The sequence below is a fragment of the Hydra vulgaris genome, chromosome 14 (genome assembly GCF_038396675.1).
Source record: "Hydra vulgaris chromosome 14, alternate assembly HydraT2T_AEP".
Taxonomy (NCBI): Eukaryota; Metazoa; Cnidaria; class Hydrozoa; order Anthoathecata; family Hydridae; genus Hydra; species Hydra vulgaris.
The window spans coordinates 28,282,814-28,295,451 of record NC_088933.1 but is presented as its reverse complement, the minus strand read 5'-3'; the positions used below and the strand labels follow the sequence as shown (position 1 = coordinate 28,295,451).

The window sequence follows — 12,638 nt, the reverse complement described above, 5'->3', positions numbered from 1 at the left end:
TCAGTAGAGTGGCTCTTTTTAAACTCAAATTGCTTACTATAGAGAATATTGTTTACATCTAAAAAGTAATACAATCTTTTATACATAATGTGTTTTAATAACTTTGAAAAGCATGATAGTATGGAGATAGGCCTGTAATTAGAGACACAAGTCTCATCTCCTGATTTTAGTATAGGTATTACTCTTGCAATTTTAAGTTTTTCGGGAAAGATTCCTTTGTTTAAAGAGAGCGTAAATATATGCAAAAGCGGAATTTTTAAATATGGCATTGATTTAATTGCTACATTACTGTTTACATCATTAACTCCATTACCTTTAATTGGTTTAAGTAAGTACATGGTATCAACCAATTCTGTTTCTGTTAGCATAATATTGTCCCAGCGGGCACACGACGTTGGAACAACGTTGAAATAACGTTGATTGACGTTGATCGACATTGATCAACGTTATTTCAATGTTATTCCAACTTCGTGTGCCCGCTGGGGTCCATTGTATTATTATTAGAGTTTAGGTATGATTTGAAGCAAGTTTTACTTTTATTTATTTTTGATGCTTAACTTGGACCTGTGCTAACAAATTCATGGTTAAACGAATTACCAATTATTGCGTCGTTAATAATTTCACAGTCATTTATAATTAGTTTTTTTGGTAAACGACTAATATTCATATCTTTTTACCTATAACCTCTTTTGTTATGTTCCAAGTTTTTTGTATATCATTTTTGTATTTTAGCAATTGGCTATAGTAAAACTTTTTTGAGCGTTTTACAATTGTCACAAAAAGGCGATTATAGTTTTTATAGTTTGTTTCATTTTTAAAAAGTTCTTTTTTTAATGAACTTCTTATACAATCGTTGCTTTTTTTTCAAAGATTTTATGATTCCGGGTGTTATCCAGGGATTTTGTAGAGTTTTTGTTTTAATATATTTAGTTATTATTGGGAATACTTTATTGTAGTGACATTCAAATATATGATAAAATTTATCATAAGCTTCATTAACATTTTTTGTTTTCATAACAGATTCCTAGTTTGTTGGCTAATAAATGTTGCAAGAGAAGCTTCCTTAATTACTCGTTTTTTAGTTTTTACTTTTTTAGAAGGTTGATTTAACGATTTTTGTGCTGTTATAAAAACCGGAAAATGGTCAGATATGTCTGTAATAAATATTCCAGTTTTAATTTTTATGTTTTTGAAATTATTAATTATAATTTGATCAATTAAAGTAGCAGTATTTTTTGTAATTCGAGTAGGTTTATTTATAGTTGGAATAAATCCATTTTGAAACATAATATTGAAAAAAGTCCTGACGTCTTTGTTTTTGTTGTATTCAAGTAAATCAAGTAAAAAATGTTTAAATTTCTCAAAATTTTTTTGGAGGATCCTTATATTAAGGTGTAGGATAGATAATGCAGTTGAATTTATGTCAGCAGTAATACTTGAGATATCTGAACTATAGTAATAAGGACTTATATTTAATAATCCCTCCTCATTATTATAAAATCTGCTTGATTTTTTAACGGTATATATTTGTTTATTAGGAAAGGTTCAAGATTATTTATGTCAATATTATTAAAAGCGCTATTATCAAAATATTCCTAAATAATTGATTAGTTTCCATTTTAAAAATACAAATTTAAGAAAACAAATATAAATAAATAAAAAAATTAATTTCTTTTCCTTTCGAATCCACTCACGAACAATAAGTTTATCGTAAGATATTATTGCAAACTTGCCAAGCTCTCGTTCTTTTTTCATTCGCTTTTTTAGATCTTTTCTTATTAATATTGTTTCTGCGCAGTAATCTTCATTAACGTAAACTTTTTTCCTTTTAATTTTTGGACGTTTTTTAAAATAGCAACTTAATGTTTATAATTTAGAAGTTTTATAACAACTGTTCTAATCTTTTTGGAGTCTCTAATCCTAGTCCTATGAGCCCGTTCAATTTTTATATTTTTCAATCCAAGTAAATCTTCGAAGAATTTTTGCACTTTTAATTCAGTCTCATTCCAATTTTCGTTTTCACTTTTTTTTAATCCGTCAATTCTCAAGTTATTTCTTCTTGAGCGGTCATCTATTTCTCTAAGTTTACTTTTTATTTTTGTGATCTCACTATTATCTTTTATCTTGTTATTAATTTCTTTTGTTTTTTTCTTCAGTAGTTCTAATCTACCTGAGATAATATCATCGTTTGCATGAATGAATTTCTGCATTTCACTGAATTCAGTTACCAACAACGTCACGGATTTATTTGTTAATTCAAGCTCGTTTGTAATGGCAATTAATTTATTTGAGTTATCAGTATTATCTTTATCATTCTTATCAAGTCGTTCAGTAATAATTTTCATGTTTACAGCTGTTATGGAAGCAAATATTTTTCTGTGCTCTTTTAATAATTTACTAGTTTCGTTTAAGATGTCGATTTTTTGCTTTTTAAGCATTTCAGAGAATAATTTTTCGATACGATTTATATCCATAACACGAATTTGAACGATACCAAAAAAATAGAAATATTTGGTTGTCAGGCTGTAAGTAGATGATAAATTTAAGTCAAGATTACTGATAAATCTAACAAAAGAAAAGAATTTTAAGCAAAGTATAAAAAGTCAATGAGGTTTGACATGATAGAAGATGATTAAAAAAAAAATATCAGAAAAAATTTCGGTTCTAACTTTTCTTTTTTCGTGCTGCAATATATGATGTAATGATTAAAGTTTCTAGTATATCTATGTATTCAATGAAGCAATTAACATATTGAAATAGGTTTTCAAGAAGATCAGAATACTTTGAATGTTTTTATTTTGGATGGATGCTATAAATCCTTTTATATTTAAGACAATATCAATAGGAGTTATTTCAGTTATTAATAAAGATGAAGTAAATTGTAAAGTAAATTAATAAAGGTTCGAATACTTTGCATTAATGAAGTATTAATAAAGGTACTTTGTTGTTTTCAAACACTACAGTAAAGGGACGCGATCAAGTAAAAGCACTTTACTCGTTAAAGAACATCGTTAAAATAAGGAATAGGAAATCTGTTTGTTTGAACTAAACTACTTTTTTAACGAGATTTTAACAAGAAGCCAAAAGAGAGAAAATGTTGAACAATACTTTATTTATAAGTTGAAAACTTTTCCGCAGTCTTTGTTTGTGCAAGATCTAATGTAAAAAGCTGATAAATCTTCTTTGAGAAAAACTCTTACTAAAAGAATATTTATTGTTAATTGTGGTGCACTGTTACACCGAGTGTAAAAGGTATAACAAAAACTACGGGTTTGCTATCATAACTTATTTTAATTTAATCATCAGGGAAAACTACGTGTCTGCTATTAAAAATTTTGATGGCTACGAACAGATAACAACATAGTCAAAAGAAAATACAAACAAAAGTCATGTAACAATATAAACAATAAAGTAAACATGTGTTCAATAAAGTAAAATAATAATAATAAATTAGTTCAATAATGTTCATGAATACTTCTACATTTGTAGCTCTTTCATCAATAACCTCTTCAGAATATCTTTCTACTGGAATATTGTGAACACGTTTTAAAGTATAAATCAATGCCTCTATATATAACAATGCCTCTTACTGTAGTAGAATGACTAACTAAAATGGATTTTGTTCAAAAGTTTTTTGTTTAAAATCTTTAAGAGTTATTCAAAAATCATTATTAATTCAATTTTTGATTAGTATCTTAGATTCTTCTGTTAGTTTTTTTGTTTTTAGAATCATCTTATCGTCAACCAATGTTTATATTTTTTATAATTGAATAGATAATAGTTAGTTTAAATCCAAAAATATTCGCAATTTCTGATGATGAATTTACATTTAAATATGATTGAACTATCTTTGAACGGTTTTCATTGTTGATTGTTTGAGTCGGTATTGCTGTTTATATATATTCAAAACAGATTTTAATTTTTTACTATGAACTCTGATTGTTTTGAAGAGAAAAATATTTTGGATAACAAAAAGGATTTTTTTAACTAGATGAAAAATTATGACATTAATTTATAGTTTATTATTGTTAGGATATTAAAATCGTGCATATATATTTGTTTTGGGAGAAGGATGGGGGGGGGGGGCTAAGTAAAAATAATTAATCTGGTCAACAAAAATAATAAATATGGCAAATAAAAACAGTTATCATTGTAACTTGAAATAATTAATATCTAAATAATTTATTTTACATAAAAATTTTAAGTGTATCCAAAAAATTATTATTGAAACCACATTTATTTCTGTATCATCTTTAAATATTTTAGAATTAAAAAAAAAGCCACGTTAATTGTTTTATTGTTCTGATTAAATAGAACTCATTATTATTTAACAAAAATTTTCATCATAAATATGAAAATTTTTATTCAAAATATAGTGATTTTAAATTGTCGAAATGTGATGCAACGGTGTCGTTATGTAGTGACAAAATGTCGGAGACATTGGTTGCCAGATGTGTATAAATAAATTTTTATATGGATTTCTCCTTCGTAAAAGCCGGACATCTGGCAACCTAGATGATACAATGTCGAAATGAGGTAAGAAACCTGTATTTATAAACTTTTTTTTTCAAAATAATTTTTTCGATAAACAACCATTCCAACGTCATTATTATTGTAATTAAATAGTCAAAACTTTTTCAATAAATCATTTTTAACATTTGTCCCAAACTAATATTTAAAGTGCTCTTTTACTTAAAAACAATCATGAAACTCATTTTTCATAACATACGCCGGAGGTAGGATAATATCTCCGCCTTAAATTTGGCTGTCACCAATAGAAAGACGGAAGACACTGGAGGCAAAAGAAAAAAAATTTTTAAACATTTTTAGAGAAAAAAAAAAGAATGATTAATTTTAAAACCCCAACTGAATGATAACATGTTATAATAAAAGACGTGGGAAAAACCGAGTCGTTCTGTTGTTAAGAACCGTTAAAAACGGAGAAAATATTCATTGAATAAAAGATGTTAGAGTTAAAATAATAAAAATAAAATTTATGTTAAAAGTTTAGAAAAAAACAAGTTAAGGTAACATTTAGAAAATCAATAATATTTAGAAAAAAAAATCAGTAATTAAAATTTTACACTCTCAAATATTTATATTTTTAAATATCAAATAAGTATAAGTTTTCAATACCAATAATATTTATAAATATTACAGGTATCAAAAAAATATTTTTAGATTTAATCCAAATTAATAACAATTTAGTCAAACAGTTCATTAAACAGCTCCCAAATATAAATACGTAAATTTTCCTGTTTAATGAGAAATATTTTGGAAATAATGAAGTTGTAAGCTGTTTACAAATTTTACCAAAAACACTAAGACACGATTATTGACTCATGACATCAAATAGGATAATGACAAATCTACAACTTTTTTTTCTCAATTATTTAACCAGCATTATTCAGCTGTTCATAAGCACAATTTACACAAACAAACAGTTCGTTACACAAACAAAAGATACTTTGCTATCCATATAAATCGTTCCTACATTAAACTTTTTTCGAGAAAAATTGTATTACAATAAATTTTTGGCCATTTAACTATTATAAATATTTTATTTAAAATAGTTTAAAATAATAAAAACAAAATCTTTAAGTATTTATTTATAAGGTTTTAAAAATTTCAAAGTAGTTGCACAAAATTACACTTTTTCAATGTTATTTTTCTACGTTTTTTGTCATAGAAGATAGAGCAAAAATTTTTTCTAAACACTTTGCTTTGAAGCGAATATATAATGGGGTTCACAAACGAGTTGGAAACGCGCAAAAGTTCAAAAACCTGATAAACATTTGAATTTACGTCAAAGTCTACGCTGAAGATAGAAAGAAAATACATAAACCTATTCGGTAAAATACAAACAATAAATGCAAGTAAAACAATTCGCATCGTTTTCATTGTTTTTTTCTGACGTTCGAGTAAAAAATTTTCATTAAATTGCATTGCCCCTTTAGTAAAATTGCTATTACAAATGAAAGATGCTGCTTTTTTGATTGAGGATGAAGTTCTTTGAAAGCATATTATTAACAACGTTAATGGTACAAGAGTATCTGTCACAAATGTGATCAAATGAACCAATACTTTTATGTTATTGGAAAAAGTATAACTACAAGCGTTACCTTGAGAACTATTAGTAGGTGTGTACTTCATACTTATGGATCTAGGAATAAAATGCAGTAACAATGCTGCCAAAAGCAATAATGAAATTCTAAAAGCGGTACATTTTATTGATTGATTTTTCAATAACGAAAGGGGCTGAACGACTGCTTTTTGACGCTCAAAAGCGATATAAACTAGTAAAAATGTTGACGCGTCCATCATCCAAAATGTTGTTAAAGATCCAGTAAAGGTTTTGCACAACCAATTTCCTAATTTACCTTCTGGATGTTTGTACGCGTTTGTTGTAAGTATATATATACCTAATGAAGAAGTTGACAGTATAAAGTCGACAGCTGCTAATGAAAATATCAAAATATTGAATGTTGAACTTTTTTTTATTTCTTTAGCCAAAAGTACAACAACCATTACAACTAAGTTTCCAACAACTCCAAAAATTGTGATACCTCCGTACCAAATAACTTCCCATGTTTGGAACTTAAATGAACTGTCAGAAGTTGCACCCTAAAAAACCATTCAAAAGCCATAGTTTTTTTCAGAATACTTTTTACAATTAATAATGTAACAGATTTTCTATTGGAAAATTAATTTACCAATATAAAGTTTATATTATTTGGATTTGAATAAATGTTATAATTTTCTTTTGTATGCCTATATATATATATATATATATATATCGATATATATATATATATATCGATATATATATATATATATATATATATATATATATATATATATATATATATATATATATATATATATATATATATATATATATATATATATATATATATATATATATATATATATATATATATATATATGAACGGCTTATTGTGAAACAATGGCAAGCCACACTTTTTTTTAAAATGAGTTATTATTATTTTTATAATCATAAATAGTATACGCCATTTTTTTTTTTTGTTTTGTCCAATGTATAATATCCATTAGTATTTTTATGATGTATAAATTTGAGAGAATAATAGGTAAGCACTGATTTTATAGATTTAAATAAAACTTAAAAATCATTTTTCTCAAACAATTGTTTTTGTGGCTTGTCATTGTTTCACAATAACCCCTTCATATATATAAACACGCAAACACACAGATATACAAACAAACATGCGCACACGCCAATGACGCTGATTTTGCTGTTAATATTATAAATTAAATAAGTGTTCTTACTTCAATCATCAAAAATTCTTTTTCTAACAATGTATTCTTAGTTCAATCTAAATGAGTGGAAATAATTTTTACTTTGAATGCTTAAAGTCTATCTAATCTAATTGTACTTGTTTTTATTATTATTAGGTTGTAACAATAAAACAGTATTATGTTTCTATCGTAATAACTATTGAAATTTAATATCGTAATAAAGAACAATCAATAAAAAGTTTTATTCGTTTAAATAACCCATTAACCATTTTAAAAACTGATTTTTTATTTTATTGATTTATTTTCTTTGCCGTTTAATAAAGTTTACAATAAAAAAGATCGTACATATTTTATAAATGGCCGGAGGTAGAAGAAGACGTATATTGTCTTATCTATTTTACATAGTAAAACACAATATATTTCAAGTAGTAAATCTTATAATAAGATGAATACTTTTTTTTTTAGTTATTTATTTTTCTTTTTTATAAAAAGAAAATAAGAAACAAATCAAGACAGAAATAAGTGAGTAATGATGACTTTTTTCAGTTTAATTATTTTAGGTACTTATTTAATTAAAAAAGATCGAAGTAATTTTCTTATAGAAATCGTTTAGATTATCTTTTGAATTGTTCTAGTGAGAAATTTTTCAAAAAACTTTTTCATATAAATGGTCCACGGTATTGAATTTGAAACAAACTGAGTTTTAAATAAGATCTTCAAACAACAAAATTACTAGTTGAATACTTTGTTGGGAATTTATGAGTAATTTTGGTAAAGTAAGAGTGAATAATATTAGAAGATTAACCATGTTTTTACTTAAACATTAGAAGCATAACTTGGTATAAGTTAAGTTTATAAACATTGAGTGCATTAAGCTCCATTAAAAGAGATTCACCATTAACAGTTCTGTTAACATCGAATATAATTCTAATTGAATGTTTTAGTTTGTTATAGATTTTTTTAGGCTTCTCATAGTTGGTACTTCCCCATACAATACTGCAATAGGAAAAATAACTATGAATAAATGAAAAATATATAATTTTTAATAACGCAATGTCAAGAAATGGTTTAACTTGATATAACATTGAGATATTTTTGGAGATTTTGCTTTCAATAGATTTAACATGATATTTCAATGATATATTTTCATCTATAATCACTCCTAGAAAGTTAACCATTGACTCTCTTTTAATAACTGTTTTATTCATATCGAGATTGGGTAATTTTAAAGAAAGGTCTTTAAAATAACCAAATTTCTTTATGAATAAATCTCCTCTACTAGGTTAGTGTAGTACGATAAATTTAGTTTTCCTAACATTTAATGAAAGTTTATTATTGTTAATCCTGTCATTTATTTTTAATAATTCTTCGTTAGATATTCTAAACAGATCTTTTATATTACAGTATAAGTAAAAAAATTCAAATCATCAGCAAATAAAATAACATTAAAAATTTTGGATACTAAATATTAATCATTTATATAGAGAAGGAATAATAGTTGGCCTAAGGTTGATCTCTGGGGAACACCACAAGTTATAATATGTTTTTCTGTCTCATTTGCTGTATATATTAAGTATTGTTTTCTGTTTGAAACACGACATATTTATAAACTTTTAAACCATAGTAAGTCATTGTGTAGTATTCCATACAGTTCTAGTTTTTTTATAAGAATTCCATGGTTAACAGTGTCAAATGCTTTTGAAAAATTAATAAAAACTCCTAATATATAGCAATCATTATTGAACCCATTGGATATACAATTTATTAGCTTGACTAGCGCATGATCTATTAAATGATTTTTTTTAACCCAAATTATACATTATACTGCTCTCAGTTAAATAAGTCTATCATACATAATTCGCTCTAACAGTTTTGAGAAGCATGGTAAGACAGAAATAGGTCTATAAAATAGACATATTTGTGTCATTGCCAGATTTAAAAATAGGTATGATCTTAGCAACTTTTAATTTTTCTGGTACAATTTCGGATTTTAGTGAAAGGTTAAAAATATAAAACATTTTTAACTTTTTCTATGCCAGCATATTTATCTATGCCAGCACATTTATTATTTTTTAGACAGTTAAAGGCATTTCGCAACTCACTTATGTTTAATTTTACTTCTTTTATAGATGTGTTGGTTGATTTTATATAAAATTCAAAGTTTGAGGTGTTTTTTGGAATTTTATCAGCAAACAATGGGCCAATATCAAGAAAAAAATTGTTTAGCTTTTTAATTATGGCTTCTTTATTATAAATCATTTCCCCGCCAACTAAGAGTTTTTGTGGCAAATTATTTTGTGGACATTTATTTTTACCGATTATCTGCTTAATCACATTCCACGTTTTTTGTGTGTTTCCGCGTGTTTTTTCCAACAAGCTTACATAATAGTTTTTTTTTTACATGTTTCTTTGATGTTTTTTTTTTAAAATGATTTTATAATTTTTGTATTTTACTTCATTTTTATGTTTTATGTTTTAAATACTTTTCATAAAGTTTTTGTTTTCTCTTTGATGATTTGTACAAACCATTGGTCATCCAAGGGTTTAAAAATGAATTAGAATTTATAATTTTTTTTTACTGGAAATGCCAAATCATAGTGTTTACAAAACTGTGCTAAAAATAGTTCATACGCATTATTCGCATCATGAGATTGTAATAAAAGATTCCAATCAGTTTTTCCAGATAAAAGTTTTCGAAAGTACAATATATAGTTTTAATTGATTTGTCGTATCAAAATTGTTGATTTAGAGACAGAACGGTTAAGAGTTATATAACTGTAATTAAGGGTTATATTACTGTAATTAAGAATATTGGGTAATGATCAGTTATGTTGGTTTTTATTATACCCGATTTTAAGAAGCAGTTATGAAAATTATTAGTCTTTACGAGGTCTTAGTTATTCTCGTTGACTCATTTATTGTGGGAATTATATCGTGCTGAATAAGCGTATCTAAAAACATTGAATATTTGAAGCATGATTTAACAAGTTTAAATTATAATCTTTAATATAATAATAGACCATTTCGCTATTAATTTTGCGCGAAATCAGCGAAAACATTATGAGATAACCGAGGCGCAAACAAATCAAAACAATATTTTAAAGGAAGTAAACAATTATCTATACATGGGTGGGGATGATCACTGCGTTGTTCAAAACTGTAGCAATGATAGAAGGTATCCGGAAAAGTACATTAAAGACCATATTAAACTTTTTAATGGTAGTTTGCAACTTAAATTTTGGAGATGCAAAGACGTTAAAATGTTACCTAAATGGAACTCGAAAATTGGACTTTTCAGGAGTAACTTTAGAATTTCTCTTCGTTCCAGTCTGCTCAAATCATTTTAAAATGGGACGACCTACTGATGTTTATCCTTACCCTACTGAGTATTTAAATGGTTACAATATTAAGTTAAAAAAAAGAAAATCTCCATTAAAATGGATATCCATAATTAAGAAAAAAAAGTATGTTGCCGATTACCAGAGTAGTCATGATCAAAACGAAGATAATCATGATCAAATAGAATTTACTGAGCCTATTAATATTAAGATCATGATTATGCTTTACCTGTTGGAAAAGATTTTCTTGTATCTGAAACAAATGACGTGGAAGACTTACAAATATTTATTAACACTCCTAAAAGACTACTTAAAAGACCTTTGTTATTAAAACATCGAAAACGTTTGTTGAGTAAGTTTTCATTGAAGTCACAAGCAGAGTTTAATTGGGATAGAGTATGCCATTCCGATAGGTTAATAAAGTTTTATACTGGGTGCACAAAAAAAGTATTCATGTTTTTAATTAGTAAAGGGGAAAAAAAGTATGACAAACTATGCTACTACAAGGGGAAACTTTCACAAACTTTCAAATCAAAACAAAAAAAACTAGAAAAGCCTGGAAGAAAAAGCACTATAACAATCCAGGATGAAATTCTGCTAATGTGCATAAAACTGCGATTAGATTTGGCTATTCAAGATCTAGCATTTAGATTTTCGATTTCCCAGTCTCATTGTTCAAGTATCTTAACAACCTGGATTACTTATTTTGGAAATAAGTTAAAGCCTCTTCTTTTATGGCCCACACGAGAAGCAAATTTATTGTATAAAGCAAGACATTTTTCTGGAAAGTTACACAATGTAGAAGGTATAATAGACTGCACTGAGCAAAAAATTCAGAGACCATCAAATGCAAAAGCACAGTATCAAACATTTAGTACTTATAAAAGTAGTAACACATTGAAAAAGTTAGTTGTTACAACAAAAACTGGTTCTTTCAGTTTTATCTCTAAAGCTTACGGTGGCCAAGCTTCAGATAGACACATTACAGAGGACTGCAATGTTATTAACATGTTTTCTGAAGGTTCTTTGTGCTTGGCGGACAGAGGTTTCAATATCCAAGATTTGCTTTTGGAAAAAAAAGTGGTATTAGTTTGTCCACCTTTTAAAAAATAAGGACAACATTTTACACAAGCGAAAATTCTATCAGCCAAAGAAATTGCTCAATCACGTGTCCATGTAGAACACTCAAGAGTTTAGGATTTGTAAGAACAAGTTATCATTAATAATGCTAGACCTCATTGATCACATTTATGTTATTTGTGGGGCTTTAAATAATTTACAACCAACAATTGTAAAAGAATTTATTTGACATAAATTAAATCTTAATAAATATATATATACATAAAAAAAGATATTTCAATTTTTTATACTCTTTTTTTTTTTTATAAAAAAAAAGTTACATTATAAACCATGAAAAATATTAAGAATAATGTTTTCAAAATGTGTTCAGATCGTTATCACATATTTTCTGTTGCTTAAGATTTATGATGTCATTACTTAATGTTTCATTAAGGTGTTTACTTTCTAAATCATTAACACACTTCTTTATAAGATCATATAAAATTAATTTAACCATTTCCTCTTTTTCGAGTTTCTTTATAAATAATTCAGGCAAAATAAATTCTGTAAAAAATATTTCAAACTTTTGTACATTTTTAATATAGCTAGGATCAGAATAAATTCTTTTACGGTTTTGATCACTGGCTAAACATACATATAAATCGGCATGTGGATAGCCACTAATAAATAACTGATGTTGTATTTGCGTACTGTATCTGACTAGTTTTTAGTGTGAATGTGTTTGCACAAGATTTGTTTTCTAGGAAACTTTGCGCACTTAGAGCATATTCAGAGATTTTTTTTTGCCTAAATGTCCATGGGCATTTAATTTCAAGCAAACCAAACCCACAGCATGTACAACTTGTAATACCATCTGGGCTTGCTACAAGATAAGGTGTTTCAATTGATATTATTAGGCCGGTTTGATAACATTTAAAGTTTTTATGATTTTTATTCATTTGC

At 26.4% G+C, this 12,638-nt stretch overlaps 2 protein-coding genes across 2 annotated transcripts; one reads left to right on the top strand and one right to left on the bottom strand.

Annotated features, from left to right (window-relative positions):
• Window positions 1-5,398: 5,398 nt before the first annotated feature.
• Window positions 5,399-7,399, bottom strand: LOC136090465 (gastrin-releasing peptide receptor-like). The gene is made up of 2 exons (XM_065817157.1): window positions 7,309-7,399; window positions 5,399-6,624 (listed from the first exon to the last, which is right to left on the bottom strand). The coding sequence occupies exons 1-2, from the start codon at window positions 7,315-7,317 to the stop codon at window positions 5,629-5,631; spliced, it is 1,005 nt and encodes a 334-aa protein (XP_065673229.1). The 5' UTR covers window positions 7,318-7,399; the 3' UTR covers window positions 5,399-5,628.
• Window positions 7,400-10,626: 3,227 nt separating this feature from the next.
• Window positions 10,627-11,729, top strand: LOC136091020 (uncharacterized). Its single transcript, XM_065818004.1, has 2 exons — window positions 10,627-10,675; window positions 10,828-11,729. The coding sequence occupies exons 1-2, from the start codon at window positions 10,627-10,629 to the stop codon at window positions 11,727-11,729; spliced, it is 951 nt and encodes a 316-aa protein (XP_065674076.1).
• Window positions 11,730-12,638: the final 909 nt, after the last annotated feature.

What these genes read in the sequence shown, in the direction of transcription:
- LOC136091020 (XM_065818004.1), top strand. Translation starts at nt 10,627, where the DNA reads ATGGGACGACCTACTGATGTTTATCCTTACCCTACTGAGTATTTAAAT. An exon ending in CCCTACTGAGTATTTAAATG is followed by an intron (nt 10,676 to 10,827) that starts GTTACAATATTA and finishes ATTAATATTAAG; the next exon opens with ATCATGATTATGCTTTACCT.